Below are 27,925 nucleotides of genomic sequence, written 5' to 3'. Positions count from 1 at the left end.
CTCGCGCCGCTCCGCGTCCTCCTCTTCCCTTCCTCACTCTATCCACACGACCAGCCATGTCCACCTACTTCGACACCGTCCAAAAGGCTCGTCCTCACCCAATCTCCTTCCTGTGAACACGAGCGAGCTGACGGGGGCCTGGGACGAGCGAACAGTCGTTCGTCGACGTGCCCGTTACGGAGCAGGGAGTCGACACCCTTGCGTTCCTCGAGGCGACCGAGGGGCTGATCAAGATGTTTGGTGCGCTCTCTTCCTACTCTCAGCTCGTCTGGAAGAGCGCGCTGACGAGGATGCGTTCGTGCCCGTCGCGTGTGGGGGCGTTCGACGGCGACAGACTTGCTGGGCAACCCGAGCTTCACGATTGTGCAGAATGACATGAATGGGAACGTTACCGTGAGTCCACACTCGTGCTGTGCTTGCTCAAAGACGAAGAGGCAAGGACGGACGAGGAGCCTGGATGAGGAGTCGAGGAGGAGTCTGCTGGCGAACTTGCGATTGCAGGCGGTCTTTCTCCTTTTCGAGAAAACACGGCGTATTCTTGCAGTCTTCCAGCGCGCCCTTCCGGCGGACGCCGTTTCTCGACCCTCGCTAACCCCCTCCCTCTCCTCCCTCTCCTGGCTCGCAGAAAATCCGCACGCGGTACGCCGCCCACCCGGCCCAGTCCCAAACGCTCGAGCAGCTCGTCGAGAACGAGAAGGGCGAGAAGAAGAGGACTGCGACCGAGGGGTTGTTGTGGCTGTTGCGGTGCGTTTCACTCGTGTGCCTGTCTTTCGAGGAAGAGGGAGGCTCGTCTAGGGTCGGAGGCTCGCAGCGCTTCATTCTGACGAGGAGGAACGCTGCATGCTTGTCGTCACCTTGCGGACGAGCCAGAAACTCGTACTGACTCGTATTTCACGCTTCTGCACGCACAGCGGCCTCAAGTTCACCCAAGTCGCCCTGCAGCGTTCGCAAGCCGACAAGACCGAAGAGCTCGCCGACTCGTTCTCCAAGGCGTACGAGCAGACGCTCAAGAAGTACCACTCGTTCGTCGTCAAGCCTATCTTTGCCGTTCGTTCCATTCCCTTCCTTCTTACTCGCCTCGCGTGCGAGCTGACGATGGGGAGACACGCAGTTGGCGATGAAGGCCTGCCCGTACCGCAAAGACTTCTACGCGAAACTCGGACCGCCCGAAGCGCCCGTCGATTCGGAACTGAGCAAGTGGAACCAGGCTCTCGGCGCGATCATCGAGCGCCTTGAGGCGTTCTACGAGAAGGGTGGACATGCGAAGGGATTCTAAGGGGGCGCTGGTCGTCCGGTAGAAGGAGGAGGGGGGAAAGGGAGGAGGGGTTGATGGGCCCTGCGATGGTGATGGCAGGGCAGCGGCGGTTCGTCTCTGGTTCTCGTGTTCTCGCACAGTGCATTTCGCAACTTGCATATCGTCTGTCTCGCGCGACGAGGGCGTCCTTGGGGGTTTTGCTTCCTTTCCTCTTCCCTCTTCTCGCTCTGCCCCGACGTACGGCGCTCTTCTTTTCGCTTCATAGGCAGCACGAGACACACTTTCTCAGGCTAGCGGAAGTACAGCTTCCCGTCGGCCGCTCCCTCCCCTTCTCCTCCTCGCCGTCCCCGACTCTTGGCTTCCTCTCCTTCACTTCTCTCGCTCACTCCGCTTCGCTCGCTGCCATGTTCTTCTGCATCCCCCTCGTCTGCGGACTCGACACCAAGTGCGCTCCACCCTCCCTCTCCCTCTCTCTCCGCTGACATCCTCATTCTCATCGCAAGACTCAAACCGGACCCCTCCTCCGCCTCCAACGGGCCCCTCGAGTGCCCGCGCTGCCGCAACCACTCTCTCCAGCCATTCAAGCGCAGGCAGTGGTTCAGTTTCTTCTGGATCCCGCTGTGAGTGCCAGGTTGATGACGGTGAGGCGGTGCTGGGTTGGATCGAGGCTGATGAGTGTGGTCTGCGTGTGTGCAGGGTGCCGTTCAAGGCTAAGCATATCTTGTTCGTGCGTTGAAGGACGCTGCTGAGCGGCAACAAAGCGACAAGCGTTCGCTGACCTCCCTCTTTCCCTCTTCGTTCACGGCACAGTGCGGAATCTGCCGTACGTCCCCTTCCCTCTTCCTGACCTTTCTCCGTCCTCCAGATCACGCCCTCGCTCGTGCCCGTCCTCTCACTCGCAGAATACTCCGCCCTCGCCCCTTCCTCCTCGAACTCCGCCGACTCGAAGCACCCCAATACCGGCGCAGCAAGCTCGCAATACGCTCCACCCTCAGGCGGGGGATACGATGTGGGATACGTCGGAGGCGAGCAGCGGCAGGGGGCAAAGGCGTGACCGAAACGAGGCGTATCAACCAGGAAACGACTGCTCGCGTCGAGCTTGTCTGCATGTTCGATCATGGCGACGCTCTCGTGCGCCCATCTTCCCTGTGCGCTCCATCGAGGCAGATCTTCTGTCTTCTGAAGCTGACGACGGTCTCGTACTCTCTCGCTCAGAGCAGCCCTTCCTCATTTCATCCCGGTCGCTCAGTTCAATCCCGGTCGCTCATTCATTTGGCTACGACGTCATGCACCAATTCAGCCTCTGCTCAACTCCGTTCCTGTACGCTGTACGCTTCCAGCGGCAGACTCCATTCCATCCTCTCCTCTACATCGCGCCAGTCGCATCGCTTCCTGCGCTCTCACATCCTACAACCCGTGACTGCTACACCTCATCGAGGTGTTTCTTCGGCACATCGCGCACCAGGTACAGCTGTAGTTGTCGCGTGTCCATTGAATTGCAACCAAACACATTCCTCGCCTCGTCCCCGTCACATCCCGTAAATCATTGCCCGTCTGTACCCTCCTTCACAGCCTATGGACTGCTTGCTCAGCGAACGAACCGATCCTGCGCCGGCCGGAAGCTGACGGATGTTCCGCCTGATATGCTCGAAGCGCTCCTCGCCGAGACGCCTCTTGAGCTCCGTATAGAAGTCGTGCAGGACCTGGCGGTGCATGAACTCCCAATCACCGTGCTGCAAGTGGAGTCAGTGTGGAGCGAGAGTGTGGTAGGAAGAAAGCGGGAAAGTCCTACAAGAGCGCGGAAGGAATTCTCGTAACGCTCGCGCTCGTCCTCCGGCGCCTTCTCCGAAGCTTCACGGGCTTCACCACGCACGCGATGCATCATCAGTGCCGCCTTCGAGGACGCGAGGAGGGGAAGAACGCACCGCTGTCAACTAGCGGATCGAGGAAACTTCGTGATCAGCACTGAGTGATTGCTTTGCGCGGTAGCTGACGACTTGCCTCGCCTGTCTAGCTCTTCCATCTGCACGAACTCATCAATACTGATGCAGCGATATTGCGATGGAGGCGACTTGCCTTCGCGACAATCTGCTCAGCCAACGACTCGATCTGCAACCTGTCCGTATGCGCCTTGCCCTTGCTCCTGCTGAACGCCTCGGGATACTCTTGCCGGCGAAACGTAGCAACTAGCTGTGCCGTCATCTGTGCCGATTTCTTCAACGGCTCCGGCGCAGGAAGATCTGGAAGACAAGTCAACTGAGCGCGCGAAACTGCTTCACGGTGCGTCCTTGCGTACCTTTGATGCGCACAAGTTCAGCGAGACGCATCGTGCTGATCACCAGTCCTGTACCCCTATCCAGGCGGAGCAGTGTCTGAAGCACTGCAAAAAGTGCTCGTGAGCGGCGAGGAGGCAAGAGAGCGTGGGTGTACGAACTGCCTGTGACTGTGGGGGAAGGGAAGACCACGCTCAGCGAAAGGAGGGTGGTATCGTCTGCGTTGAACAGGCGTACCTGCCCGAACAATCTGTCGCCCTGCTGGAGCGTCCTTATCCAGCTGCGCTGCGAGTTCCTCATCAGGCTTGGGCAGCGTCAACTCCATAGCAAGGCCAAGCTGTAGCAAGGAGGGGGAGGGTAGCGTGCAAAGCGAGGAAGGCTCGAAGGAAATGACGAACCGCCAGAGGGACATCCGCGGACGAGTCTCGAGCGCTCGTCGGAGGTTTCCTCCGCTTCTCCTCGCGACCGATAAGTTAGTTACTTGCATCCTTTGGCGCCTGACGCCTGACGCCTTGGGCTTGACGCTTGACGGACAACAAACTCGACTTTGGGAAGGTCAACTCGTTGACACTGCGCGTCGGCACCGACCTGCTCATTCTCGTCTGCTGCTGACTGGTCGATGCAGCGGGGCATAGCTCATGCAGAATGAGGATCCTTCCAACTCCTCCCACTACCTGAATGCGCGAGGAAGAAAGGTAGGAACTGCAGAGGGAGCGGTTCAGCCGTTAGGCCGCTGATGGACGGTTCTGTGCAGTACACAGATATGTTACTCAGCTGCTAAAGCACCAACAGGCCTCGGCAAGAGCGAGAGCGCACAGTCGTGGGCTATGGCGCCAAACGTCGATTCCTCCCGCTCGTCTGCTTCGCTGCGGAATCGACCAAGACCAAAAGCTTGCAAAGAGTTCGGACATACAAGGACAACGAGCGAAGTACAACAATCACTCTGCGAGCTGATCGCCCTCAGTCTTCCCCCCGGTCCCTCCGCTTCCTCCTCCTCGCGCCTTACAGCTCAACCGTCGCAATCCTCGTTCCAGGCACGACCTGCGTCCTCCTGACGACCCTATTCTTGTCCAAGGCGCGCGCGACTTCCTCCGACAAGCTGCCGTACATGCCGTAGCCGTCGCTGTACTCGGAGGGCGTGCGAGAGCCACCTTTGAGGTGCGAGATGGGCTTGCCGGTGCGGGCGTCTATGGTAGCGGGAGAGGACGACAGATGGAAACAGGGGGGAGAGAGGGAGTGGAGAGGGAGCAGATAGGAAGGAGGAAGTGTAGGAAGGTCAGCGCTCATCCTGCCAAACGAGCTCGAGCGGAAGATATTATTGGAAGAGGGAGAATCGGACGCACCGATCTCGCCGAGGATAGGGTCGACGAAGCGCTGTGATGGCGAATTGAAAGCAAGCGTCAGCACCTCCGCGACCAATCTGCGGCTAATGACAAGCTTGAAACGCACCGAGTTCGGGTTTCGGTTCGACTCCTGGTGCAGCTGCTTGAGCATGCGCTGGACCTCGACAAAGTACGCCTTGAGGGCGTCGAGGAAGCGGGCTGTTTGGCGGTGCTTGCTTGAGGCGCAGATCGAGATCGACTCGGGCTGCAGATGCGAAGGGGGAGAGCCGACGCAGTGAGATTGTCAGCAAGGGATCCGAAAAGAGAAGAGAGAGCGAGAACAGGGCTGGTGGGGGAAACAGATGGTTTAAAGAAGGGAGAATCACGGCGCACTCACCTTGATGATGTAGCCGATACCCAGTCCGTCCGCAACAACAGGCCCGAAGCCGAACGCCCGCAAGCAGTCGTTTCCGCAGTTGGACGTCGAAAGCGTCGAGTGGCCGAGCGTGGAGTAGCCGGGGTCCTTAAAGAGCGCCGGAATCCTCGCCAGCGTCTCCTCACTGATCTCCGAGTCCTCCGACTCTTCCTCCGAGCTACCGTCCCCGTTGGCGATCGACGAGCCGCTCATCGCACGCTCGCGCTTCTGCGCTTGTTGGGCGAGGCAGTACATCGCGTACAGGATGCGGTCCTGCCCGAGTCCTTTCGAGCACGCCTTCGTAAGCTCCGTGTGCGCCTTGCACGCCTTGCGAAGAGCGGCGATCTTGTCGCGCGGCGAGGCTTCGGAGCAGAAGGTCTTGACAAAGTCGACGCATCTGCGGAGAAGAACGATTAGCTTCGGCTGCCTGATCTTGCAGCAAGCGACGCGGCTCACTCGGGAGTGACGGTACGGATCGCCTCCGTGCGACCGTGCAGGAACGCCTTGGTCATCGCTGGCTCGTACGTTGACTCGGTTCGGCCGTAGAGCGAGAAGTAAGCCGCCTGGTACGCCATCTGGACGAAAGCGTCTGGGGAGAAGCCGTGTTCTACGCGAGCGAGAGGTGTCAGCATCTTTCTCAGTCAGTAGAATGCGTAGGGAGGCGTACGGGTGATGGTGTTCTTGCCGTACGCATCAAACTCGAGCGCGACGACTTCGTTCTGGCAGATCAAGTCGGACAGTCGAGTCTCGGCGAAGCGCTGGGGGCTCGTTCATATCAGACGGGAAAGCTCAACGACGAAAGCGGGAAGAGGACTGACGACCGCGAGCTTGAGTTCGGGCGTCATGACCCACTCGAGCTTCTTCGGCTCGGTATCGATGACCTCAGGCTGCTCGCCTTCGACAGGCTGCTTCTTGCCCGGACCGCCCTTTGCCCACGGCGAAAGCTTCGCCTTGAAGAGCGTGCCGGAAGCCGAGTTGATCGAGCGAGCGAAACGGAGAATCAGCTCGGTGTAGATGTCGCCGACAAAGCTGGCAAGGCGAGAGATGTCAGCACTAACGAGACCGGTTGCGGAAAGAGACGGTAAATCACCGGAGGACCGTGTGGCCATCGACGCCCGAGTGCTCAAAGTTGATGCCGGCCGCGCCGTTCGCCGCGACGATGATCTGCAGCTTGTCGTACCAGCGATTCGTGCAAGTCCCAACCTGGACGCCCTTGTCGAGCTTGTACGTCCCGCAAAGCATGTTGGTGCACATCTCGCTCGGCGTCTCGGGACTCGTGTCGTCCAGGCAGACGACAAAGAGCGCCTTGTCGACGACGTCGAGGCACATGGCGTTGCCGTCGTTCTGCATGAGGTGCGAGCGATGATGCGCCCAGATCGTTCGTCGCTCGGTCGTCAAGACGCCGAGAGCGGATTGCGCGACTTGGTTAGGAGGCGTTCGGCCGGCGTCAGCGGCGATCGCGGTGAGGTTGGCGAGAAGGGCGCGCTCCGTCATTGCAGGCCGGTTCTTCGAGTCGAGCACGTCGAACCAGTAGAGCTGGCCTCGCGCAAGAACGACAATGTGCCGACTCTCCGGGTCGATTTGCATCTTGCAGCCAGTCTTTGTCGGGATCCGCGAGGTGCCGAACAGCTTGGTGTACTGCGACATGTCGAGCGGAGTGCCGCGGAAGCTGTCGGGTTCGAGTTCGCCTGTTCGGAGGTCGTGGATGAAGTCCAGCGAGGCGAGGATGAGCGAGGTCGCGCGCATGAGCTGGTTGCCGCGTGCTGGTGTAGGGTCGTCTTCGAGAATGAAGAAGGGGTTCAGGGAGAGAACGACTGAGTCAGCGTGCGAGAGGTAGCTGCAAGAGCGAGAGCGAGTCGTCAGTCTCGCAACCCTTAAATGTCGAAGTCGGCGTCAGTCGCGAGAGACGCAGTACGCACGACTCTGTCCACCACTCTTCGATGTATGAGGCTCGATTCGAAGCATAGTCGACGAGGCGCTGGTGGAGCTTCGGTCCATCCTTCTTGAGAAACTCGTCGACGACCTCCTTTGTCCGCTCGTGCTCGCTCGACGACTGCGATGCCAGTATGCGATACCGGAGGACCAGGGGACCGCAACGGTGGTTCACGTCGAGTAGGTCGGGAGGGAATCGGGTCAAGTGGAGATGGAAGAGTTGGAAGGAGGAGCCGAACGGGAAGTCAGCGTGCGGTACACAGCGTCGATTCACACAAGCTCGCTCTTGGTGGGCCCTCTGCCAGCGTGACCTGCCGCGCAAGCTTCTGCGCGCTCTTTTCCCGCTTCCCCACCTGACCCTCTGAGCGAGTCGTCCTGCGAGGACGCTGAACGCACCTGCAAGCCCTCGAGCGCCTTCACATAGCGCTTCATCGTGTCCTCGAGCGGCGGAACGGGCAGCTTCGGGAGCGAGTCCTGTCCTGCGAACGTCTTGCCCGTCGGAAACGCATGGCCTTCGACGAGCGTGACAGACTCGACGGTCTGGGCGCGGGAGGGCATGCTGGAGTGTGGTCGTTGGAGTTCTGGCAGTCGGTGGTCGAGCTGAGCGAGGACAGGCAAGTGCAGCGGGATGTCGAGGAAGCGAGGACAACGGGCCACTTCGTCTGGGTCTGACGACTCTTTCGGTCGGGAGTGGGGGAAGCTGCAAAGTCGCGAGAAGTCGGAGCACGAGTTCGAGACCTCGTAAATCGCCTCGGCCTTTCGTTCGCCGCGAAGGGCGAAGTCGGGCGTTCGCTCTCTCGCCCACTCCGCTCGTCCGTGCGGCCTCGTAGCGCTCGCTGTGACTGAACGTCGTACACTTGGCTTGAGTGCCTGCGAACCTGAGCAAAAGCGCCCGCGCATGGCAAGGCAAACGAGGACGACCGCGACATGACCTTCTCAAATCGCCGCCTGCTCTTCCGCTGCCAGTCTCCTTTCGCTCCTCGGCTTCCCCCGGCGCTCGCTCCTTTCTGCTCTGCTATGCTGGCTCGCGTGGTTCAGGCCGGACCTCATGTCTCGGTAGATCCGCGGATCTATACTTATCCAGCTTTGCCCGACTCTTCCCTTCGTTCTTCACCTCGTATTGCGGTTCCGCCGTTGTCTGCCTTCCCGCTGCCAGTGCGGACAGCTCAGGATGTCGGCGCCCGATCCCGCCTTCAGGGACCTGTTCCCACCGACGCAATACCCCCTCCTGCGCCTGCTCAGCCTTTTCATCGATCTGTACGAGGCGCTGCAGACGGATCCGTCGGAGGCCTTTACAGACGCATACCAGGACTGGTTTGAGGACTGGTGGAACTTTTGGACTCGAGAGTTTGGCGAATCACGGACACCTATCGCGGCGTTTTACGCCGCGCGTTGGTGACGGCTCCCAACTGACAACGAACGTGGGAGAATGTGTGCGATGCTGGTGGGCTACGTCAGCGAAGCACAGAGGGGACGCTTACAGCCGAGCATGTTGGTGCGTACCCGATTCCTCCAGGGAACAATACCAGTTCTCGACGCGCACTGATTTGCCGCTGTACAGGTGATACCTACGGACTCCTGCAAAGACCCCTGGCGTCAAACATCTCGGGAGGAAGAGCAGGTGAGAGTCCCGTTGCCGCAAAGATCGACTTTGGCTGATCTTGCTTGCGCTCCAAAGCTTTACATGCACGACTTCAAGAGTTGGTCTCTCCGTCGTCGAAATGCGGTCTCAGCCCGCAAGTACCGGGGCGGAGCAAGCTCATCGAGGCATGGATACGCCGTGCCCAAGATTGGGGAATGCGCACAACTGCGTTCCGAGGGCGTACGCTCCTTCTCGCCGCCTTCTCGAAGATCAAGGCTGACCGCCATCCCTCAGCAATCTCTTGTGCAGCAGTTTGAGCCGTGGAACACCAGCGGAGTCGAGTACAGCGTCACCCACGCCAGTCGCGCCAACCCAGCTCCGCAAGTCGCGCACGCGTTCGCACCTCCTCCGCCATCACCAACGCACACCTTGCCTCCCCCACCCGCCGTTGACCCACCAGCGTTCCTCGAGCCGCCGGTCCACTTCAGCTCGACGGGCCCGCGCCACCCGCATCATTTCCGCTCTCTCGCGCACGGCACGCTCAACATCCTTGACCGCTACTCGCATCGCCAGCGCGCCATCTACGGCCTTGACTAGTCGCCAGCCATCACCTTGCCGTATATCCATATTGCGCACGGCTTGTCCAGAAACTGTCCTCCCTCCTCCTCCCCTTGCAAATCACGCTGCCTCCTTCCTCCGTTCCGGTTCACGCACCCGTTGCCAGAGAGAAGCGAAATCGCAGCTTGTGCGTAAGGGCGTCGCGAGGCTAGGAGGAACGAAGCGGCTGATGCAAACTCGCTCGCTACTCCTTCTTCCCACCCTTGCTTTGCGCATCTGTCCACTCCACCGGCACGACGACCTCCTCTTTGTTTCCTTGACGCGTACTGGGGTTCGAGTCGACGTAGTAGACGCTGACGAGCGTGACAAGGAGGGACAGGACGAGGCCGAGGGAGGAGTTGACGGTCGAGGGCCAGACGGAAAAGCCGTACTCGACGAGCGAGAGAACGACGAGGCTGCGAGCGAGATCCTCATAAGCGATTTGTGTGTGAGCGATGAGAGGAAGAGCGGCAGGCGAAAGCCGCTCGAGCGAACGCACCCGTGCATGGGCTCGATCGCCCATCCCGTCCCGAACACCATCCAGACGCCCTGATGCGCGAACCAGGCATAGAACTGCGGGTGCAATGAGCGAGCGCAGACGATGCCGGTGAGATTCGAGACGAAGAAGAGCGTTGCGATGCCTGCGGGGATGCGAAAGCCGGTTAGCAGATGGACTCGCGATCCTTTATCTCAGTGAAGGACGCACGCGAGGACGTCAACGCCGTGAGAGCCGGCTTCGTCGTCGGCTTCAACATCGCCCGCTTCAACACCTTCTCGACTCCGCCATCCTCTTCTGCCCACTTCCACGCCCACAGTCCCAATCCGGCCGCATGCGCAACGAGCAACATCTTCCCCCACGCCGGATTCTCGAACGCCTCTTCGCCTAGCCACCGCCAGTTCATCGTGTATTCCCATTCGAAGGTGCGGGAAAAGTCGAATGCTTGCGAGAGGTAGGTCGTGAGGTGTGAACGGGAGGGAAGGGTGAAGGGGAGAGCGAAGAGGGTCTGCGTGAGGAGGAGAACGAGGATGTGCTGGACGAGGGTGAGAGGCGAGAAGTGCGTGCAGAGCAGGTAGAAGAGCGCGGGGAGGAAGAGGAGGGTCGACATCTTGATCGAGAGGGCGCAACTGCGCGAAGAGAGGCTTGATCAGTGACTGGCAGGTCGTCAAATCTTGCTTCTCTTACGGCCGTCGGCGCACCTCATCAAGACCGTCCCGAACAGCCACCTCCGCTCAAGCTTCCATCGCTCCGTGGGACTTGTCGCCTTCACCGGCACCATATAGAGGGCGATGGCGGAGTAGACGAAGAGCATGACGAGCGCGTCGTTGAACATGCGGAGCATGTAGATTGAGTGGAGACGTTTCGAGATGGTGAGGAGGGGAAGGGCGTAAGGCGGGATCTGTAGATGCTTATAAGTCAGCTGCGCCATCCGTCACTTCAAGTGGATGAGCGCTATAGCCCGACGTCGACGATAGCGACATGAGCTGGACAGCCCAGGGAACGCACCTTGGGTTTCCTGCGGTAGATCCCGAAGATGACGATCGCCATCGTCAAGACGTACACGCCAGCAAACAGCCATTGCGCTCGCTCAAGGTGCTTGCCGCCGGCGGTCAGTCGCGAAATGGCCGAGTAGAGGTAGATGTGCAGGGCGGGGTAGCTGCGCGGAGGAAGCGTCAGGACGAGTGCTCGCTCAGGGCCGCAAGTCCAGGCGTCCCGCTGCTGCATCCGTCGTTGCATCGCAGCGCAGACGGCGGACGACGGTAGAGGGAGGGAGGGGAAGGACCGACGACGCACTAAGCTGGCCCGCTGTCTCCCTTCATCATGCTGTAATCCCGCTCGCCGTCAAGGAACACCTGCGCCTGTTGCATGTACGTGCTGAAGTCGATCTCGGTATCTGCAAGGACGCGCACGCAAATATGGTTTCGTGAGCAGCTGAACCTTCCGATACGCGAACTCGACAAGCCAGGTACTCACACTTGATATACTTGACGACTCCGACCGATAGCACAGATTCCCACAGCAAGACCGCCGTCGCAACCAGGTCGAAGCATCGCTCGTGGTCGGTGAAGAGGGCGGCAGGGTGTTCGAGGAGGTACGAGACGAGCGATTGCTCTCCATTTCCGCCATGACTCGTCCGTTTCGCCGCACTGCTCGAGCTGCTCGGGTCGATCTCTGTAAAGCGGGAAGAGGAGGAGGACGTTGGTCGCGAGGAGGAGGAGGAAGGGGAGACTTTTGGCTGAGGCGCGTCTTTGGGCAATCGCGGCGGCGGTGGGATGCCGTACATGCTTCTAGCGAGCTCACTTCAGTTCTTACAGCCCAGTCTAGCGAGAGCAGCGAGGGCAAAGTGAACCGTTGATGAGGAACCATCTCTTCCCGACGACCACCGCTCACGACTCGCTCGCCGCCGCTTCTTGCTGGCTTGGACGAGCATGTGCAAGGTACGCAAGCTTTCTACGCCCGCTCGCACTCCCAGCGAGCCGTACTTCGCCCTCTTCGCACGTCGCGACTCGCTCATCAGTTTCCGTCCGGCGACAGCACATCCTCAACGCGCAGGCTTCGGTTCGGGCACCATGCTGCAAGAAATGGTTCGATGTGAGTGCACAGGATCCTTGGCGGGTCAGGCGAGGCTGTGTGAGGCGAGCTGACCTCGTTCGCTCCGCTCGCACCTCTCCTCGCTCTCTCTACCTCTTCTTGCCATCCTGTGCACCCGACGCGCACTCTCTACCGCCGACTCTTTCGCTCGCCCCTGCGCTGCGCATCCAGTGTCCGGAATGTCATGCCGAAGTCTCCGACCACCCGCTCGCCAAGACGACCGAGATGGCCTTCATGTGCAAGAAGTGCCGCAAAGCGTTCCGAAAAGACATGAGCAAGTACGAGGAGGCAGATGAGTACTGTCCTCACTGCGACAACCACTACGTGCGTCGGCGGAATCGCTTTCCGCTGTCACGGGTCCTTGCGTCTCGTTTTCGCGGTCCTGACGGGTCTTCTTGCGGGCAGGTCATCGAGGCAAAGACACCAAACGCGATGCTGGGCGTCGAGAGCGAGGACACACGAGTAGACAATCGGTGCGTGACCTCTTCTTCGCTCTGGAGACGAGTCCCACCTCGCTCTCTCCTCCGTGGCTGGCCCTGACGCTCGTCTTCTGCGCAGAGCTATCAAGGACGAGCGAATGAAGCATGGCGGTAAGGTTGACACGGCGGAACTAGACGAGTGGCTGGAGCAGCTCGAGGAATAGGTTCGAGTACGACGGGTTGCTCGAAGGCGGAGCTCTCCAGCCTGCGCGGAGGTACCGCAAGCTATAGGCGCAGAGTGGAGGTAGGAGAGGTAGAGGTTCAGCACATTGTCGTAACATCGCTCGGTTTCTCACTCGGTGGCTTCCTGTTGCCCTTCGGCTCGCTCCTTGTTCACCGGTCATGGTTGTCTCGATGCTGCAAAGGGTGTCACCAGGACATTTGCGAGGAGTAGACGTGCTTGTTATTCAAAAGAGAAGAGCCAGAGGAGTCCTTTCTCGACAAGGGCGTTCTACGAGTCCCGCTGTCGCCTCCCTACAGACCGTAGATGGCGCGCTGACGATGCGAGTATCGCTGAAAGATGGAGTGGCCGAGGGAGTGAGCCTCTTGGCCGAGGGCGTCCGGGTTGTAATCGGATGGCCGGATTGCGCGACGGAAGGTCTCGAGGGTTTCCTGCGGCTGGCCAAGGTCAGTCACTCCAATGTTTCAGGCTCAGAAGAGTGCACGCACGGAGGGCATCACGCCAAAGATGTCCCTCTCCGGACAGGACCGAATAAGCTGTAGAATGTCCGGCGTGCGATACCGCTCCTGCTTGTGGACGGCGGGCCTCGGCTCGGTGAGCTGTACACATCACGTCAGTCTCAGCAGGGTGCGCAAGACTGGTGAAGTGTAGCACACCTCGAACTCTTCGACACCCGCCCGCAGTGGGTAGGGCTGGCGGACCGAACGAGGACGCGTTGTTAGCTTACTTTACTTCATGCAAAAAAGAAAGCTGAATGGGTACCAGTTCATTTAGCATCAGCTCGCCCTTGTCGGCCTCGTCGCCCCAGCGCGCAACAAGGTTCAACACTTCCTTGCGATGCTCGTCGGAGATCCGCCACCACCTTGCATCGTACCATGGAACCGGTCGGATCCCCTTGATGTAGATAAACAGACACATCCACCACGTATTGAACCACTTCTTGAAATCTTCTTGGTCCTTGCTTGACCCGTGGTCAAAGCCAAGCGCGTAGTAAAGCTTGATGAAGCGGCGCAGCAGTGCCTCAGGCGTGTACGCGGTAGCTGGAGGGAACGTCATCGAGGTGTTTGCCGTAGCCGGGAAGAAGGTGGGAGAGGGAGGAAGAGGCAGAGCGAGAGAGGAGAACGCTCGGCGGGAGGAGCGGAAGGTCCATGGACTTGCCGCACAGATTGAGACAGCTTGAACGCAGCTTGGCAAAGCAGCGCCATCTACATTCGTACTCCACGTGGTCGACCATGCAGGGTTGCTTCAGAAGAGCGGTGAGGACGTCGGGGAGCGGACAAGGCGGCAGCAGGGGACAGGCGCGCGAGGTTTCCGGGCCCGTGGAGACGTTCGTCGGTCCACTCGACCTAGTAGTGATCTCAGCGGAGCGTTCGGCGCGCAGCAAGCGGAAGCGAGTGAACTGTAGCTGTCGAAGAGGCGAATTGGGGGAGGGCGACGGCTTGACCGCGGCTGCTCACGCTCACGGCTCTCCTTAGTGTTGCTGCTGCTACCGGCTGGCTCTTCTGGTCTCTGAAGCTCGCCTCACACGCCGCGCAACCACGCAGATCCGCTCACCTGCAGCACAATCCTCATCGCCTCGAAGCGCCAGCAGCGGAACAACATCGACGACGAAGCAGCGGGACAGGCGGCCAGTGGCTGCAGGTGACCTACTTACCCGACCGACGCTGCTTGATCGCCCGACACGGTGCGTAGGGCCGCCATACCCTCAAGACGCGCCTCCTCCGCCCTCTTCGCCTCTCAAGGGCCCCCTTCTCTCGCCTTGCTGCTCGATCGAGAGCGAAGAAGGCATTGAGATCATGCACTTCTGGCTGGAGACGATGCTCGCCGTGGTATACTCGCGCGTGCGTGTGCTGTACTTGCTTGGAGCTGCGGCACCTCGAGAAACTACTTTCGCACACGGTGTGCTCTCCATGAAACACTCATACGTCGCTCAGGCTTGTCAGAGCAGTGTTATGTCTACGTTAAGCGGAAACGAGCGGGGGTAGGAAGCGAGGAAGGGTTATGCGGAACAAGAAGTGGAGAAGTTTCAGACGCGGTAGATTGCGCGCTGGCGCTGCGAGTACTTGTGGAGGAACGAGTGCGCAAGCGAGTTGGCGCTCGAGCTGGCCTGGGCGTGGTGGGCCGGTTCGTCGGGCATGTACTCTGGCTCGAGCGGTTTCTGCGAATGGAATGGCTCAGCGCCAGCCTTCCAAGCGAAACTGGCATACTCACGCCCTCACGCTCAAGGCGAGCACATCTGGCAATGTCAGGTGTCTTAAAAGGCGCCTGTACATCATTGCGGACAGGCTGGTGCTTGTCTCGGGGGACGTAACCTTCGCGCTTGCGCATGTGCGCGGAGAACTTATTGCCGCGCCCCTTGCGCCACCGTCCGAGGGCGGCTAGCAGTTCCTGCACAAGTCAGAGGAGTTGAGCTAGCCGTTGCCGCTTCACGAACCACCGGAACCGTACCTTCTCTTTTTCCATCAGTTGCTCGTCAGTCCACTTGTGCTCATGTTCGTCGAGGTCAAAGGGCAGGAACGCGTTCCAGGAATTGTGAGGCGCGGGCTGCAGTAGTGGGCAATCAGCACGACGGCTGATCGTCGCAGGGTTGACTCACGAGATCCTGCACGGAGCGAATTTTGAGCTTGTCGGCGTTGAGGCGGCGCTGCGCGTCGCCAATGAGCGCCAGATTGATGGACGCATCCGCGATGAAGGTGTCCAGGAGCTCGAGCATCCGGTTGCGTTCGACAGGATCGAAGAACCAGCGAGCGTTGTACGGCGCAACAACGTTGTAAGGGTACCCCATGCCTTGCCTTGTCCACCAGTGCCACCAGTCGGCGAACCACTCCTGGTACCCCTCATTGCGCTCGAGTGCGTTGTAGAGCTTGACGAAGCGCTTTAGTAGGTCGCTGAGCGTCGGCTGTTCGTGCTCGACGAGGTAGAACCAGGGCGGCATCCTCAGAACGAAGCCAGGTAGAATTCCGCGACGCGCGCAGACCAGCGGGAGAAAGAGCAATGAACGAGAAGTGCGAGACGGAACGAGAAAAAGAGAGGGAGAGAGATGTGCGGCGGTGTACCTCCTCGAACGGCTTCTCCGTGGACTTGTGCGAGTTAAGCGAGAGTCGACACCGAGTCTTTCGGCTGCGCAAACAGGTGCCGCATCTGTACAGAGCCAGCTCGAATGGCTTATCCAGCGCAAATGCTGACCGTCAGTCCCCGGACGGTGAGCGAACTGAGGGGAGAGCAACTTGTCGGGCGAGACTGTCAAGGTCGTGGAAGCCGATTCTTCGATCGTAACAGGCTGAGCAATCGGGTAGGAGGCCATTCACAGCGGCGCAAGCGGAAGCGAGTGAACTGTCGAGGTCGAAGAGGCGAATTGGGCGAGCGCAACGGCTTGACCGCGACTGCTCACGCTCACGGCTCTCGTTGGCGTATTGGCTGCGCCCAGGCTCTCACTACGGCCCCTCAGCCTCGCCAGGCCGTATCCTGCCCATCCGTAGTCGCACTCGCCCACCGAGCCATTCTCATCGCTCTGAAGGACAAACACCGGGACAACCTTGACCACAGCGTAGCGGGGCAAGAGGACACTCACCGGGAAGGACCTGCTGCCTTCTCGACGCCTGCTGAGCACGCGACGCCGCGCTCAAAGACGACAAGGACGTCCCGCTCACCCCCTCTCCCCACCTCCCTCTCGAATGGCTGCCGTGATCCCGCTCGGCGCGCGAGTACAGGTAAGTGCGGGCGTAGGGACTGTGCGATTTGTGGGCCAGACCGCCTTTGCAGCCGGCAAATGGGTGGGCATCGAGCTTGACGGGCCGGGCGGCAAGAACGATGGCAGCGTCGGCGAGACGAGGTACTTCTCGTGCACGCCAGGATACGGCGTCTTTGTACGACCAAGCATGGTGACGGTACTGGACGCGGACGAGGTGCGCAAGACGTTCTCGTCTCGCCGAGATTTGCAGACTCACAGGTCTTCCCGCAGGGTTCAACCGTTTCAGGCGAAGCGACCGAGTTCAAGACGCCGCCTGTCCCGAGCTCATCCAGACCGTCGTCTCGAACTTCGACGCGCCCCGCCTCAACCCTTGGATGTCGGCCGCCGAGTCGACCAGTCGGTTCCGCCGCTCCTCGCTTGCCAGCCGTTCCACCTTCTCCAGCAGCGTCGACCCTTCGCCGCCCTTCATCAGTCGCCTCTTCCACGGCGTCGACCTCGAATCCGCCGCGAACAGCTTCGCCCACCAAGCCTTCCCCTCGTGCTTCTCTCGCCTCACGTCCCCCTTCGTCCGCATCTAATTCTGCGCCGCCCGCCGAGCGACGCACGTCCATGCTCCCGCCTCCGACGCCTCGGTCCCGACCGCCTTCTGCGTCGGCCAGCATCGCTCCGCCATCCCCTCGCACTGGGTTGATCCGACCGCCCTCAGTCGCCGCGGCGTCGAAACCGCCTCCCGCGAACTTCGCCCCGCCCGCTCCTTCCGTCCCCTCGCCTGTTTCGCAACCTCCTTCGCGCACTTCACGACTCCCTGGCAGCCGTCTCACCGCACCAGGATCAGCCATTCGACCCGGTCTCACCGATGCCAGGAACGTCGCATCACCCTCCGCGTTACAGTCGCCCAGTGTTGGCTTGCGACGGCAGCTGTCGACTGGAAGTGCGTCGAGCGCTGCCAGCTCGCCTGCTCCGTCTGCTCTAGGAAATGGTGGGATGCGGAGGTCAGGCAGTCTCGCGAGCGTATCGAGTGCTGGGATGCGGCGGCAAGTGAGCGGAGGAGCGGAGAGCAGTCGAGCCGGATCGGTCGCTGGCACGGAGATCGAGGAGGAAGGCGAGGAAGAGCAGGTTGAGGTGCGGGCAGTATCGCCTGTCAAGCCTCCGTCAGTCAAGGCGGCGGAAGAGCCGAGCGATCCGTTCTCGTTGAAGGCGGCGGACTCGCGAAGAGCGCTCGAGGCGGTAAGTTGCAGCCTGAGCCGACTTGTTGACTCCGCAGCTGACAGATGGCTGTGCAGACTGTTCCTCAACGCGTGTACGACGAGCTCGCCGCCAAGCTTTCAATCGTTGAGCGTCGTCGAGCCGAGGACCTCGATAAGCTGCGAGAACTCGATCGTTTGCGGGAAGAGGCGGACGAGTGGAGCCGTGTGCGCGAGAAGACGAAGGCCAGGGTGGCGGAGCTAGCGGGCGAAGTCAGGGAACTGCGAAAAGAGGTTCGTATGCCTCCTTCGTGCTGGCAGGCTCGTACGCTGACGCGTCCGCTCTGCAGAACAAGGACCTAGCCGTCGAGCGCGATTCGGCACAGACCAAGTTCGATGACCTGCAGGAACAGGTCGAGCACAGCCTGCTCGACAAGGAGATTGCGGAGTCGGAGCTCGAGGAAGCAACTGCGCGATTGAAAGAGCTGGAGGAACGCGTTGGCGAGCTGGAGATCGAGGTCGAGGTTGTGCGCGAGGAGAACGGTGCGTACCAGATTCCTGCTTTTCTTGCGCGCAGCGCTGACACTCGCTTGCGCTCAGCTCGACTAGAAGGCTTGGGAGATGCAGAGATTGCGCGAGCTGCGGCGGGAGGTGCGGAAGGGGAGGAGGGGACCGCTGCGCCGTCTTCGCTCGCTTTCCGCCAGCTTGAGAAGCAGAACGCCCGGCTCAAGGATGCGCTCATCAAGTAGGCTTCCTCCTCGCAGCGCGCGGGGATTCGAGCTAACACAGTTCCTGCAGGATGCGCGACTTGACGTCCGAGAGCGAGGCAAACATGAAGCGCAAGATCGAGTCACTCGAGAAGGAGCTCGACTTGAGCGCCGACTTGCAATGTGCGTTCCGTTAACCCTGATGTGCGTCTCGACTTCGCCCTGATCCGCACTCTCCGCAGCCGACCTCGACAACATGGCCGTCGAGCTTGAAGAGGCGGAGGCGAAAATCGAGGACCTTAAGACTCAGCTCGACATTGCAGCTGAAGCGCAAGACATGCTCGAGGAGCTGACGGAGCGTAACATGAAGCTCCACGATGTTCGTCAACTCTTCTTCTCCACGCGAACGCTTCGCTGACACTCGCGCTTGCAGGACAACGAGGTCCTCAAGGCCGATGTGGAGGAGCTCGAAGCGCTCAAGGAGATTGCGGACGAGCTTGAGGAGACGCACCTCGAGACGGAGAAGCAGATGCAAGGAGAACTCGGTACGCTACCTTGCTTTCTTCCGCTCGGGCGAAAGACCTGACCGCTCTGTGTCCTGCAGACCTCAAGGATATGCAGCTGCAGGACTTGCGGCGGCGCAACGAGTCGCTCGAGACTGCCTGCATCGACTATGAAGGTACCATCAGCCAGTTCCGCGAAGTCGTCATCACGTTGCAGAGGTCGGTCCACTCCTCGCATCTCTCTGTGTTGTCGCTGACTTCTGCCTCGAACCAGCGACCTCGAGCGACTGCGCGAGCATCAGGCTTCGCAGGCCGACGAGTCCCAAACGCTATCAAGCCAGTCGCAGGCGATGCTCAACTTGAACCTCAAGCTGCAGTCGTCTGTCCTCAAGAGCCAAGTCAAGGCGATCGACCTCGAACTCCGCAAGCTCGAGGCGCAACAGGCGTCCGCGCACCTAGACATTGTCAAGGTGAGCACCAGTCTATCCCTTCCCCAGCAAAGGCTAACCCTTCGACACCTCTTCAGCCTTACCTCCTTCCCGCTTTCTTCGAATCCGACTCGAATGCTGTCGAGGCACTGCTCTTCTTCGAGCGCGTTGCGTACAAGGTCGACCTCCTCAATACGTTCATCGAGCAGAATCACGCTGTCGGTGAAGCACTCGACGGCGTCGTTCCCGAAAATCTTGCTGGCGTCTGCGAGGTGGGGCTCGATTCGTTCTCGCTGTGGTGCTAGTGCTGATCTTTGCGTTACCAGACTCGCGCCAAACTCGCGCACTTCGCCGCCCTCAACAGGCGCTTCGCCGCTCACCTCAGGCGATGCCAGCCAGACACTTTCCTCAAGATGGGCCGCGTCTACCGCGAGGTTGCGCCTACCGAGCGACGGGTCGACGCATTCATCGAGGCGCTGCGCAAGGAGGAGCTCAAGGAGGTGGAGTGTGGCAAGGAGGTTGACGGGTGCGGACCCACTCCAACTACGCTCGACCTTACCGACCGCTGACACCGCCACGTGCAGACTGATCGCGCAAGCCGAGCATCTTGCCGAGACGCACTTGCAAGACTCGGACCCGATGCTCGACCTCGCCGAGCGCGAGACCGCCTTTGTCGTCGCGCTTGACCACGACTTTGACACGATCGCTGTCGCGGCCGGCTTCGCGAAGCAGACGATCGCGACTCTCGCCAAGGATCCTGGTGCGTGAAGTCTTGCATGTCGACTCAGTCTGATACTGATGGCGCCGTTGACAGACGTGGTCGTCGAGTCGGGCGACGGCAACATGGACGACGTGCTCTTCAAGCCGCTGCAAAACCTCGTCAATGGGTCGAGGAACGCCAAAGTGCTGACGAAGTGAGCAATCCCTGTGCTCGAGTTTGCGAGCGCGTGCTGATCGAACCCGCGTGCAGAAAACTCCTTCGACGCTTCGAAGACCTCGGCGCCAACTCGACAGCCCTCAGCCTCGACCTCGCGCAAGGGTTCGAGACGCTCGCCTTCAACAGCAGTGCCATTGCATCTGCGCTGCTCAAGGTGCGAGGAGCCCAGGTCAAGTTGACGAACGTGAGCTGACGGCGCCCGTGCAGCTCGCCTCGGACGTCCAGAGCTATTGCGCCGAAGTCCGCTCGTCCAAGCAGCCGCTCGAACTCATGACCCTGCATACGATCGCGAAGGAGATTGCCGCCGTTGAGCTCGGCAAGCAGTCGGTTCGACCGCTCGACGAGGTCAACTCGCTCCTCTCGCAGCTCTCGCAGAACATCAGCACGACGGTGACGACGGCGATGGACCCTGATCATGTCGTCAAGCGTGCGTCCTTCATTCGCTAACCGCTGGATGCACGTCACTGACACCCTCCCTTCCAGTGTCCTCCGAAGCGCCTTGGCACGCCCGAGTTGCCGAGCTGCAGTCGACGGCGGCCATCAACGTTGACGCCGAACGCAAGGTCGTCAAGCTAAACGAGGAGATGCGCGACATTGCTCGAGACCTGCGTTCCAAAGTACGTCTCATTCGCTCGTCCACCTTCGACCCGCCAGCTAATCCGCCATGACTCTGCAGGAACAAGAGTACCAGGAGAGCCTCGTCAAGATCGAGCTTATGGAGAAGCGACTCGAAGGCGTCAAGAAGCAGGCGGAGGCGATGGCGCAGCTTGAAGGCGAACTCGCCAAGAGCCGCAAGCAGGAGCGGACGTACGAGGAGGCTAACGAAGTGTTGCAGCGCGATCTCGACAAGATGGATCAGGAGCTCGATAAGCTCAAACAAAGTGCCGCCGTGACGGAGAAGCAGGGTGCGTTGCCGATGGACCGAAGCGCGCGAGCTGAGCTGACGAAAGCGTCTCGCAGGAACGTCCTCCGGCCACGGCCTCGACTCGACCGCGTACGAGGGCAACATGGAGACGTCTTACCTCGTCGAGCAGATCACGTCGCTGCGGTCGGCTATCCGCTTCTTGCGCGGCGAGAACGCCTACCTCAAGTCGCAGGACCTCCTGGGCGACCTCGACAAACTGCCTTCCTACGAGCTCCCGCCGACTCCGCCTCTTACGCCCGAGCCCCACGAGCCTTCCGACGACTCGTTCCGCTTGCCGCCCGACCCGAAATCGCTCGCCCAGTCGTTCTCGATTCGGTCGAAGCAGCTCCTCCGCGAAGCCCGCCTCGTCTCGGCGACGCCCCGCCTCGTCGACGTCTCGCATGTCGCTCCTCTCGGCGCCGACGGCAAGAAGGCGTGGCACCCTGTCAGGCGGGACCCGCGGAACCAGCTGTGGGCGGAGAAGGAGCGTGCGAGGGTGCTCGAGAGGAAGGTCAAGTTGCTTTGGGAGGAGCGGCCCGCTCTCGCTGGACGAGTCGGGGTGTAGTGCGGTGTCTCTTGTCACGCTCTTGCGTTACATTTCGATGCATGAACGAGAGAAGGAAAGTCGTCGAGTAGGGGGAAGTCCACACCCCACAACTCGTCCCGCTCCTTCGTCATCTTGCTTTTCCTCCGCCAACATGCTTGCACTGCGCCAGATAGCTCGCCAGCCTGCGCGGAGACGTCTGCCATGCTCGCCAGTGTCGCTCGCGGCATGGCGCACCTCTTCGACGCTGACCGCCCCCTTCACTCCGCCTCCGTTGCAACCCTCCCCGATCCCGTACATCCCGCCAGCGACAGCGCCGCAGCACCCGCACGAGTCGAGAAAGGTCGGCGTGCTCTACTACGACATGCTCTTCCCTATCCGCTTTGCGATCTGGGACGTCCGCTTCCTCGTCTCGAAGCTTCAGCAGGAGGACTTGCTCGCCAAGGTCCGCGAGCTCGTGCCGAAGGATCCAGAGTTTGACGTCAGTATTGAGGGCGTTGACCCGAGGGCAAAGGACGGCGGGGCGTTCGTCAGGTTCAGCTTCACGGTGCCGGAGCGAATTCGCAAGGAGATCGAGGCAGAGATGGAGGCGTCCGAGGACGGTGAGCCGGTCGACGAGGCAGTGAAGAAGACGAGGGCGAAGGAAGCTGAGGAGAAGGTCGCCGCCTTGATCGAGAACGAGGCGCGGGATGCGTTGCAGAAGAGCGGCTTCCGTCCCTGGTTCAGTCTTGGCCGGCCGTGTCGGGCGTTCTTAGTGCGAGGCAGGCCTTGGATGGAGGACATGAACCGCTTCCCGTCGCGCGAGATCCGCGTTGAGTACGAGGGGAACGAGGTGAGTCACGATCCCTTTGCACATACGCGACTTGCGCTCATGCGCCTCTCCCGCAGATTCCGCAAGAAGAGTTGTACCAGATCTTCCGTCCCTACGGCAAGATTCACGACATCATCCCCTCGCCCAAGTCCGCCCGCATCATCTACACCTCGATCCGCTCCGCCTCTGCCGCTCGCAACTGTCTCCACGCCGCCGCCGTCACGTCCACCATCCCTGCTCCGCCCTCGCCTCCCGGAACGCCCCCTCCCCTGACCGTCATGCGCATCCTTTACGCCGAGAAGCAGCGGACGAACTACATCTGGGACTTCATGTCTTCGCACCCTCGTATCACCATCCCCCTCCTCGTCGCCCTGATCGGCTCAATCTCCTACCTCGTCTTCGACCCCATTCGCGAAGTCTCCGTCCGCGCACACGTCGAGGGAACCTTCGACGCAAACCAGTGGCGCTTCGTGCGGTGGCTCAAGAAGGAGACGATCGGTCGACTTGGGTTGGCGGGAATCAGGGGACTCGATGCAAAGGACACGGGAACGGGCATTGAGAAGGAGCGGGAAACGGCGAAGGAGCAGCTCACGAACTGGGTCAACGACGTTCCCGACACGTTTATCATCGTCACCGGTCCGCAAGGCTCGGGCAAGACGGCGCTTGTCGAGGAGGTGCTCGGCGACGGCAAGTGAGTGGCGCTCGTCCACGTCAAGCCTCGCACGAGCTGACCCGTCCGGCATAGGAACGTCCTCACGATCGACTGCAACCAGTTGATCAAGGCCGGTCGCTCCGACACCAAGCTCGTCTCGGTATGTTCAAGCGCTCTCCGCGCATACACCACCGTGCTGAACCCCTCTTCCTACAGGAACTCGCCTCGACCGTCGGATACTGGCCTCAGTTCGTGCTCGCGAGCTCCATCTCAAACATGATCGACCTCGCGTCTATGGGCTTGATCGGCCAGAAGGCAGGTTTCACCGCCTCACTCGACCAGCAGCTCAAATCGATTCTTGAAGTCACGGCGACGGCGCTTTCGTCCATTGCGGCTGCGACTCGCGCACGCTCAGCGGCAGCCTTGGCCGCGAATACGTCACAGAAGGAGGTTGTTGCGCGGCGCGAGGCTGTTGCAACTCAGCTGCGTACCGAAGGCGTTCGTGACGGCCGACTTGACGCCGTCGCGGGGAACGGCGTCGTGGCGGAGCTCGGTGGAGGCATCGAAGGACCGGCTGCGGGAGTGGAGAAGGAAGTTGGGCCCGACGTGAAGGTCGAGATCGTCGGGCCAACGAGCAGCAAGGTGGTGCGAGAGGCCGCGAGGGCGAGTGCCATAGCAGAGAACGCAGCATCGGGCGAAGACTCGGCTGCGAATGCTAGTCCGGCAGTCGAGCGGCTGCCTGTCGTGGTCATCAAGGGTTTCGCGGCGAAGGGCGAGGCGAAGCAGGAGGTGCTTTGGGATGTCTTAAGCGAGTGGGCTGCGGTCTTGGTCGAGAACCAGGTGCGTCTATTAACGCGGTCCGACTGCGTAGAGCAAGCTGCTGATAAGGCTCAACTCAGATTGCGCACGTCATCTTCACATCCGACTCGGTCACCCTGGCCAAACCGCTCGCTCGCGCCCTTCCCTCGAAGCCTTTCAACATGATCAGCCTGACCGACGCGTCGCCCGAAGCTTCGCTTCAGTACGTCTCGGCCAAGCTCGCCTCGTTCGATCAGACTCTTCCCGCCGAAGCCTTCCCTTCAGTGGCTCGTCTCGGCGGTCGACAGACGGACCTCGAGCTGCTCGTGCAGAAGATCCGCGCCGGCCAGACCGTCGACGAGGCGGTCGAGGACCTCGTGCAGCGCAACGCTTCTGAGATCAGGAAGAATCTCTTCGGCGACGACGAGGACGAGGCGAAGGGCTTTAAGTGGACGCGGGATCAGGCGCTCGCACTCGTCAAGGGCTTGAGCGAGAAGGGCGAGGTGCGCCGGAATCCTCTCTCCTGGCTGTCGTTGGTGGCTCACGTCCTCGCGTCTACAGCTCAAATACAACGAGACGCTCCTCACTCTCTTTGGCGGCGACGACACCCCTCTCCGCGCCCTCGAATCCGCCGCCCTCATCTCCGTCGGTCACCTCAATGGCCGACCGTCCGTTATTCGACCCGGCAAGCCCGTCTATCGCGCCGCATGCGAGCGATTGCTGCAGGACACGGCGCTCAAAGCGGCTGTCGACTTCCGCGCCGTATCCGCCGCCATCAAGGCTGCGAACGCCGACATCTCGAGCGCGCAGGCTGAGCTGGTCGAGCTTTCCCGTCTCTTCACGAGCGACAAGGGTCGCTGGGCGTTCGGCGGCGGCAGTGTCGTCCCGAAGGAGATCGAGGTGCGCGTCGGCCAGCTCTTGGCCAAGATGCGCACCGGGGAGGAGAAGGCCGAGCAGCTCGGCGCCGAGAAGGCGAGGCTGCTTGCTATCCTCAAGGAGACGGAGTAGACGTTCAGGCTCGCGTGTGCAAACGTGTTGTTCGCGCCACGAAGCGGGCTCATCGGAGGTTGGCGTGGGCCTCGCTTCGGGGGTTTGGGGCCCTCCGCGGACTAACTTATCCGGACTCGCCTCTGGTCTCTTTCGCCGTCAGCTCAGCTTTCTCCTCGCTTCTTTCCGCGTCATCCTCACCCTGACTTCGGCGCCATGGCTCGCTCCTGGTTCCTCACGATCAAGGACGATCTGCCGACTCTCGACGCTTTCCTCCGCAAGTTCGTCGAGCTGTACATCGCCCTCGACGACAAGCACGATTATCAGGACTGGTTCGCGGCGTGGTGGCACTGGTGGTGCTTGCAAGGGCTCATCAAGGGCAGGACCGTCTCGGCCTCTACGGCGAGGTTCTTCTACTCGCCGGAGGAGAGGAAGGAGATGTTCGAGCTTCTGGATGAGTGCATCCAGGGAGCCAGTATCAACCTGGAGGAGCATCCCGAAAGGCACAAATTGAAGATTCACGGGGTGGACGATTTGGCAGGTCATCATCCATCACGCTGCACAAAGTTGGGTGCTGAAGCCTTCTCGCTTGCACAGCCGCCGCCGCTTACACCCGCCAGCCAGTCTCTTCCGTTCAAACTCGAGCCGAACGCGTCCGCGAGCGAAACGGAGAATGAGGTGCGTTGGCGCACATATACTTGTGTTCCTGGGGCTGTCCTCGTTCTGATCTTACCTGTCGTGCAGGATTTCAAGGAGGACTTGAAGAAATGGCGACAGCGCCGCAAGAACAATCTCTCCGGTCGCGTCTCATATGACCGACGGCGCGCCGCAGAGCAAGGCCGCACGCTTGCCGCAACTCGGACTCAACATGTACCGGGCGAATCCTCGACAAACCCGTCCTTCAAAACTCCGAACATCGCCAAGTGCGCTAGGCTTCTTCACGAAGGCGTGAGTTTACGCACCTGTCCTGAATGTCAGGTGCTGAGTTCCCTCCGGTGCAGAAACCGCTCGAATCGGAGTACATGCCTGACGGCTGGGAGCAGCACCCCCATGCCAGTTCGAGCGCCAACTCGCTCGCCCACTCGCTCCTGCACAACTACTCGCACCGCCAGCGCGCCATCTACGGCATCTGATCCCCCTACTCCTCAGCGTGTCTCATTCTCTCGCGCCGTATCGTTCCTCCTCCTCACCAGTTTCCTCCCGTCGATCGCTTACCTTGCACCTGTACTGTTCCTCCAGCGCTCAGGAGAGACGTTCGCAAGGGTGGCAAGCAGTTTAGGAAGGTCGCTCCCAAGCTTGCTCTCGAGACCGCTGGAAGCGCCAACACTGCTTGAGCGATTACACAACAGGCAACGGCGACCCGGACGGGGTGAACCACTGCAGGAGGGTATCGAGGTCTGGCAGCAACCCGGGCGCCTGAACCGGCGACGCCGTCTCGCCCTCAAACCCGGGTCCTTGGCCCGCCAGCATCTCGAGGAAGTTCGTAAAGTCGCTATCCGGCACGGTCGACGGTTCGTTCGTGGCGGAGGGGCGGGAGTCGTTGCGCGCGATCGAGAGGTCCGCGACGGCTGAAATGATGGCGAGGCAGCGGGTTGCGGTAGATTTGAGGAGGGCGTGAGGGACGCGTTTGAGGACTGCACGGGCGGATTGGACGACGTCGACCCATTCGATTACGGAGGGCGAGGCGGGGCGGACGCGGAGGGCGATGAGCGGGATGAATGTCGAGGGGATGATGAAGTGTCTGCTCGAGCACTAAACCGTCAGCCTGGAGCGCCGCCGAAAAGGAAAGGAAGCGGACCCACAGCGCATACCACCACTCCATACAGGTCCTCTGCGCCTCGGACGAGAAGCGCTGCACGGAGCGCACGACCTCGGCCGCACAATCGACGCACTTGGCCCACCCTCGCTCCTCCTCCTCGGTCACCGGTCCCTGCATCAACGAGACCTTGAGAAACGTATGCCTCAACACGACCATGCGGAGGTTATCCAACCTCCACGCGAGGAGGTGGCGGGGGAAATCGAACCATGCGGGAGGGGAGGAGAAGAAGAATGAGGGAAGGGCGGACTGGAGCGAGTCGACTTCGTGGTAGAGGATGAGCGACTCGGTGATGGGTAGGTTGGGGTAGTATGTGAGGCGTGCGACGATTTGACTCGCCATTTGGTGGAAGAAGCATTGGAAGATGAGGGAGGAGTAGATGGTTGGGCAGGGGAAGGATTGTGGGCGTGTCGTGAGAGAGGGCGTGAAGACCTGCGAACGACCGACGTCAGCTTATGACGGAACGATGGAGGATCAGGCGGACGCACCGTATCGGGCACGCTGACGAGCGGTAGTACGTCCACGCCCGTCGTAGGCAGCGTATTCGGATGCCCGAACGTCAACTGCGACCCCGAGTCGAACGCGAAAAGCAACCACCACGCCCTCCTCCTCATCTCCTGCTCAAACACCGAGAGATGCCTCCCGGACGCCTCCGTATGCAAGCCGAGGTTGATGGCCATCCGCAGCGCGATACCGAGGAAGACCGTACCGATCGAGACGTGGTTCGTCTTTTGTGCGAGGTTGGCGAGGAGGCAAAACGCTTGAACCGAGGTGATACTGGCCGATTCGAAGAGCGCGGCTGCGACGTGCGAGATGGCTTGTTCGTAGAGCGTCAAAGTCTCGCCCTCGCTCGTGTCGTTCAAGGTACACATGCTGCCCAGACCGAGGACGACGTAGTAGAGAAGCGTCCATGCCGCTCCGCCGGGTCGAGGGACGATTTCGGCCAGCTGCGCGCGGAAAGACGACTCGTGCAGGATGGGGTAGAGGAGGTGGAAGTGGTTGAAGTAGCAGGCGATGTAGCCCGCTAGTTGGTCCGGCAAGATGGCTGTGAGCGAGTTGGTTGTCGAGGAGGAGGGCGAGGTCGCGCATTTCCCGGCTGCTCCAGCTGCGGAGAGGTTCACGTCTGCCGCGCAGCGCTGGAGGAATTGTAAGAGTGCGGCGCCAGAGAGCGAGCCGAGGTATCCGGGCGGAGGTTTGCCATTCGAAGCGAGCGAGAGGGATCCAGTCCCGTCTGCGTCATCCGCGTCGTCTCGCGCAGAAAGGGGAGGCTTGATGTCGATTGTTGGAGTGGCGGTGGGCGTGCTGGATGTCGGTGCAGACACGAAGATGGGAGGGTG

The 27,925-nt window shown here is 60.8% G+C and overlaps 13 protein-coding genes across 13 annotated transcripts in view; 7 read left to right on the top strand and 6 right to left on the bottom strand.

Moving 5' to 3' along the window:
• Window positions 1–56: 56 nt before the first annotated feature.
• RHTO_01906 (het-c2 protein) lies at window positions 57–1,276 on the top strand (the record flags this gene model as incomplete). The annotated part of the gene is made up of 6 exons (XM_016415585.1): window positions 57–77; window positions 156–240; window positions 335–393; window positions 626–744; window positions 912–1,047; window positions 1,112–1,276. The coding sequence occupies 6 exons, from the start codon at window positions 57–59 to the stop codon at window positions 1,274–1,276; spliced, it is 585 nt and encodes a 194-aa protein (XP_016272559.1).
• Window positions 1,277–1,659: 383 nt separating this feature from the next.
• Window positions 1,660–2,309, top strand: RHTO_01905 (uncharacterized protein; the record flags this gene model as incomplete). The annotated part of the gene is made up of 5 exons (XM_016415584.1): window positions 1,660–1,700; window positions 1,759–1,875; window positions 1,952–1,982; window positions 2,066–2,078; window positions 2,158–2,309. 5 exons carry the CDS (start codon window positions 1,660–1,662, stop codon window positions 2,307–2,309), a joined length of 354 nt encoding a protein of 117 aa, XP_016272558.1.
• A 369-nt stretch (window positions 2,310–2,678) lies between these two features.
• RHTO_01904 (uncharacterized protein) lies at window positions 2,679–3,853 on the bottom strand (the record flags this gene model as incomplete). Its single annotated transcript, XM_016415583.1, has 8 exons — window positions 2,679–2,726; window positions 2,857–2,988; window positions 3,048–3,115; window positions 3,181–3,189; window positions 3,289–3,495; window positions 3,552–3,635; window positions 3,690–3,698; window positions 3,766–3,853. 8 exons carry the CDS (start codon window positions 3,851–3,853, stop codon window positions 2,679–2,681), a joined length of 645 nt encoding a protein of 214 aa, XP_016272557.1.
• Window positions 3,854–4,530: 677 nt separating this feature from the next.
• RHTO_01903 (carnitine O-acetyltransferase) lies at window positions 4,531–7,755 on the bottom strand (the record flags this gene model as incomplete). The annotated part of the gene is made up of 10 exons (XM_016415582.1): window positions 4,531–4,715; window positions 4,872–4,902; window positions 4,978–5,115; window positions 5,248–5,662; window positions 5,722–5,872; window positions 5,933–6,023; window positions 6,084–6,294; window positions 6,356–7,102; window positions 7,185–7,318; window positions 7,594–7,755. 10 exons carry the CDS (start codon window positions 7,753–7,755, stop codon window positions 4,531–4,533), a joined length of 2,265 nt encoding a protein of 754 aa, XP_016272556.1.
• Window positions 7,756–8,368: 613 nt separating this feature from the next.
• RHTO_01902 (uncharacterized protein) lies at window positions 8,369–9,376 on the top strand (the record flags this gene model as incomplete). The annotated part of the gene is made up of 5 exons (XM_016415581.1): window positions 8,369–8,592; window positions 8,656–8,692; window positions 8,759–8,818; window positions 8,876–9,019; window positions 9,092–9,376. The coding sequence occupies 5 exons, from the start codon at window positions 8,369–8,371 to the stop codon at window positions 9,374–9,376; spliced, it is 750 nt and encodes a 249-aa protein (XP_016272555.1).
• Window positions 9,377–9,581: 205 nt separating this feature from the next.
• RHTO_01901 (alpha-1,3-mannosyltransferase, glycosyltransferase family 58 protein) lies at window positions 9,582–11,658 on the bottom strand (the record flags this gene model as incomplete). Its single annotated transcript, XM_016415580.1, has 7 exons — window positions 9,582–9,792; window positions 9,876–10,017; window positions 10,083–10,501; window positions 10,574–10,773; window positions 10,881–11,031; window positions 11,169–11,268; window positions 11,349–11,658. The coding sequence occupies 7 exons, from the start codon at window positions 11,656–11,658 to the stop codon at window positions 9,582–9,584; spliced, it is 1,533 nt and encodes a 510-aa protein (XP_016272554.1).
• A 145-nt stretch (window positions 11,659–11,803) lies between these two features.
• RHTO_01900 (zinc finger, C2H2-type protein) lies at window positions 11,804–12,609 on the top strand (the record flags this gene model as incomplete). The annotated part of the gene is made up of 5 exons (XM_016415579.1): window positions 11,804–11,812; window positions 11,910–11,966; window positions 12,138–12,290; window positions 12,372–12,439; window positions 12,525–12,609. The coding sequence occupies 5 exons, from the start codon at window positions 11,804–11,806 to the stop codon at window positions 12,607–12,609; spliced, it is 372 nt and encodes a 123-aa protein (XP_016272553.1).
• A 310-nt stretch (window positions 12,610–12,919) lies between these two features.
• On the bottom strand, window positions 12,920–13,682 carry RHTO_01899 (uncharacterized protein; the record flags this gene model as incomplete). The annotated part of the gene is made up of 4 exons (XM_016415578.1): window positions 12,920–13,057; window positions 13,115–13,225; window positions 13,283–13,318; window positions 13,389–13,682. 4 exons carry the CDS (start codon window positions 13,680–13,682, stop codon window positions 12,920–12,922), a joined length of 579 nt encoding a protein of 192 aa, XP_016272552.1.
• Window positions 13,683–14,652: 970 nt separating this feature from the next.
• On the bottom strand, window positions 14,653–15,561 carry RHTO_01898 (uncharacterized protein; the record flags this gene model as incomplete). Its single annotated transcript, XM_016415577.1, has 4 exons — window positions 14,653–14,784; window positions 14,910–15,014; window positions 15,075–15,170; window positions 15,223–15,561. The coding sequence occupies 4 exons, from the start codon at window positions 15,559–15,561 to the stop codon at window positions 14,653–14,655; spliced, it is 672 nt and encodes a 223-aa protein (XP_016272551.1).
• Window positions 15,562–16,300: 739 nt separating this feature from the next.
• Window positions 16,301–21,545, top strand: RHTO_01897 (dynactin; the record flags this gene model as incomplete). The annotated part of the gene is made up of 19 exons (XM_016415576.1): window positions 16,301–16,531; window positions 16,588–17,544; window positions 17,601–17,795; window positions 17,852–18,044; window positions 18,102–18,246; window positions 18,300–18,391; window positions 18,451–18,587; window positions 18,642–18,753; window positions 18,813–18,934; window positions 19,023–19,181; window positions 19,238–19,411; window positions 19,466–19,665; window positions 19,724–19,899; window positions 19,954–20,053; window positions 20,110–20,230; window positions 20,284–20,503; window positions 20,560–20,693; window positions 20,753–20,981; window positions 21,037–21,545. 19 exons carry the CDS (start codon window positions 16,301–16,303, stop codon window positions 21,543–21,545), a joined length of 4,206 nt encoding a protein of 1,401 aa, XP_016272550.1.
• A 133-nt stretch (window positions 21,546–21,678) lies between these two features.
• Window positions 21,679–24,793, top strand: RHTO_01896 (mitochondrial escape protein 2; the record flags this gene model as incomplete). Its single annotated transcript, XM_016415575.1, has 6 exons — window positions 21,679–22,356; window positions 22,413–23,026; window positions 23,081–23,147; window positions 23,204–23,827; window positions 23,887–24,288; window positions 24,347–24,793. The coding sequence occupies 6 exons, from the start codon at window positions 21,679–21,681 to the stop codon at window positions 24,791–24,793; spliced, it is 2,832 nt and encodes a 943-aa protein (XP_016272549.1).
• A 195-nt stretch (window positions 24,794–24,988) lies between these two features.
• RHTO_01895 (uncharacterized protein) lies at window positions 24,989–25,905 on the top strand (the record flags this gene model as incomplete). The annotated part of the gene is made up of 4 exons (XM_016415574.1): window positions 24,989–25,297; window positions 25,370–25,450; window positions 25,517–25,720; window positions 25,774–25,905. 4 exons carry the CDS (start codon window positions 24,989–24,991, stop codon window positions 25,903–25,905), a joined length of 726 nt encoding a protein of 241 aa, XP_016272548.1.
• A 205-nt stretch (window positions 25,906–26,110) lies between these two features.
• The window catches only part of RHTO_01894 (transcriptional regulatory protein GAL4), a gene marked incomplete at both ends in the record, with an annotated part of 2,428 nt that continues 613 nt past the window's right edge, over window positions 26,111–27,925 (bottom strand). The window contains 3 exons of the mRNA XM_016415573.1: window positions 26,111–26,513; window positions 26,575–27,020; window positions 27,077–27,925. The exon at window positions 27,077–27,925 is cut by the window's right edge and continues 369 nt beyond it. Coding sequence (XP_016272547.1) covers window positions 26,111–26,513; window positions 26,575–27,020; window positions 27,077–27,925 — 1,698 coding nt within the window. The remainder of the gene's footprint in view (window positions 26,514–26,574; window positions 27,021–27,076) is intronic.

This window comes from Rhodotorula toruloides (assembly GCF_000320785.1).
Source record: "Rhodotorula toruloides NP11 unplaced genomic scaffold Scaffold15, whole genome shotgun sequence".
Classification (NCBI taxonomy): Eukaryota; Fungi; Basidiomycota; class Microbotryomycetes; order Sporidiobolales; family Sporidiobolaceae; genus Rhodotorula; species Rhodotorula toruloides.
Note: the sequence above shows the minus strand (reverse complement) of the source record. Positions and strands in the feature narration are given on the sequence as shown.